The sequence below is a fragment of the Camelina sativa genome, chromosome 17 (genome assembly GCF_000633955.1).
Source record: "Camelina sativa cultivar DH55 chromosome 17, Cs, whole genome shotgun sequence".
In the NCBI taxonomy this organism is placed as follows: domain Eukaryota; kingdom Viridiplantae; phylum Streptophyta; class Magnoliopsida; order Brassicales; family Brassicaceae; genus Camelina; species Camelina sativa.
The window spans coordinates 31,384,512-31,385,655 of NC_025701.1; the positions used below are offsets into that span (position 1 = coordinate 31,384,512).

Consider the following 1,144-nt stretch of genomic DNA (forward strand, 5'->3'; position numbering starts at 1 on the left):
TTATTAATGTTGAGCACTTGAACTGAAGCAAAAGGTTCAGAATACAACATGATATAGCTCGGTATGAGAAATATCCTGATTGGCTGACCGTACCAATGTTTCATGTGTATTCTGAGAACAGAGGATGTGATTGCAAATGGGAACCTCATACTAGTTATGTTTTTTTGTCGTTCCTTTGTCCGGGTGAGGTTGTTAGTTAATTAGTAGCATACCTACATGTGTTTATCTCTATCCCCATGTAATGTAAGTTCTTTGGGTCTTGTTTGGCTCTACGTACCTAGATGATGAAAGTCTCATGACTGAAATTTTAACTTAACGAAATGGTGCTTTTAATGTCCAAAAAAAAGATGAGGTAGGTGAAGGCAAATGGCCAAGTCCAAGTCACTAGTATTAAATAAAGGACAAAAGACACCAAAAACACAATACATCATTAGAAAAAAAGTAAGAAAGAGAGAAAAATTAGTCTCTCAAATGAGAGATTTTGAAAACCTCACAAAAAAATTATTTTACAAATGTAACTGTATAATTATAGTGAAAATAGACCAAATTGACACAAAATTGAAAAAATATTGCTAGATTGACACCCTCCTTTAAAGAAAAACTAGATTGACACAATGTTATGTTTAAATTACCAAAAGGCCAACTAAAACTGAAATAGGAAAGTCGAAAAAAAAAAACACTATCTTATATCAAAACACAAAAAAAAAAACCCGATAATCGTTTTTTGCTGGTCAACATTGTTTCTTCCACCGGTAAAGAAGGTTTTACAGTCCAGAGTACAAAACTCATCACCGGTCCAGAATAAGAAGTGTCATCACCGGTGGTTCGCTGTTCCGGCGGCGAAAGTGTCATCACCGGTGGTTCGTTGTGTCCCGCAGCGAAATAAGATCCCTAGCGGCTTCGGTGGTGATTGATTTTCGGATTCGGCGCCGGTGTTCTTCAAGCCCTCGCCATTGTTACATCCTTTGAGGTATAAAAGCTTTCCTTTTTGTTGCCTCTTGGCTTATTTCTCCAAAAAAACTCAGACGAAATCACATGTCCTCCCTTCCCCTTAATGATTTATTAGCACTTTACAATTGGTACAATTGAAAATTGAGAAGTTAATCCTGCACCAATCTCTCTGTTCGTCAATTGTAGATTATTC

At 36.6% G+C, this 1,144-nt stretch overlaps 1 protein-coding gene across 1 annotated transcript in view; it reads right to left on the reverse strand.

Moving 5' to 3' along the window:
• Nucleotides 1-852, reverse strand: part of LOC104759962 (stigma-specific STIG1-like protein 3) — a 6,226-nt gene extending 5,374 nt beyond the window's left edge. Inside the window, exon 1 of the mRNA XM_010482823.1 lies at nt 769-852. Within this exon, the coding sequence (XP_010481125.1) occupies nt 769-852 (84 nt within the window). The remainder of the gene's footprint in view (nt 1-768) is intronic.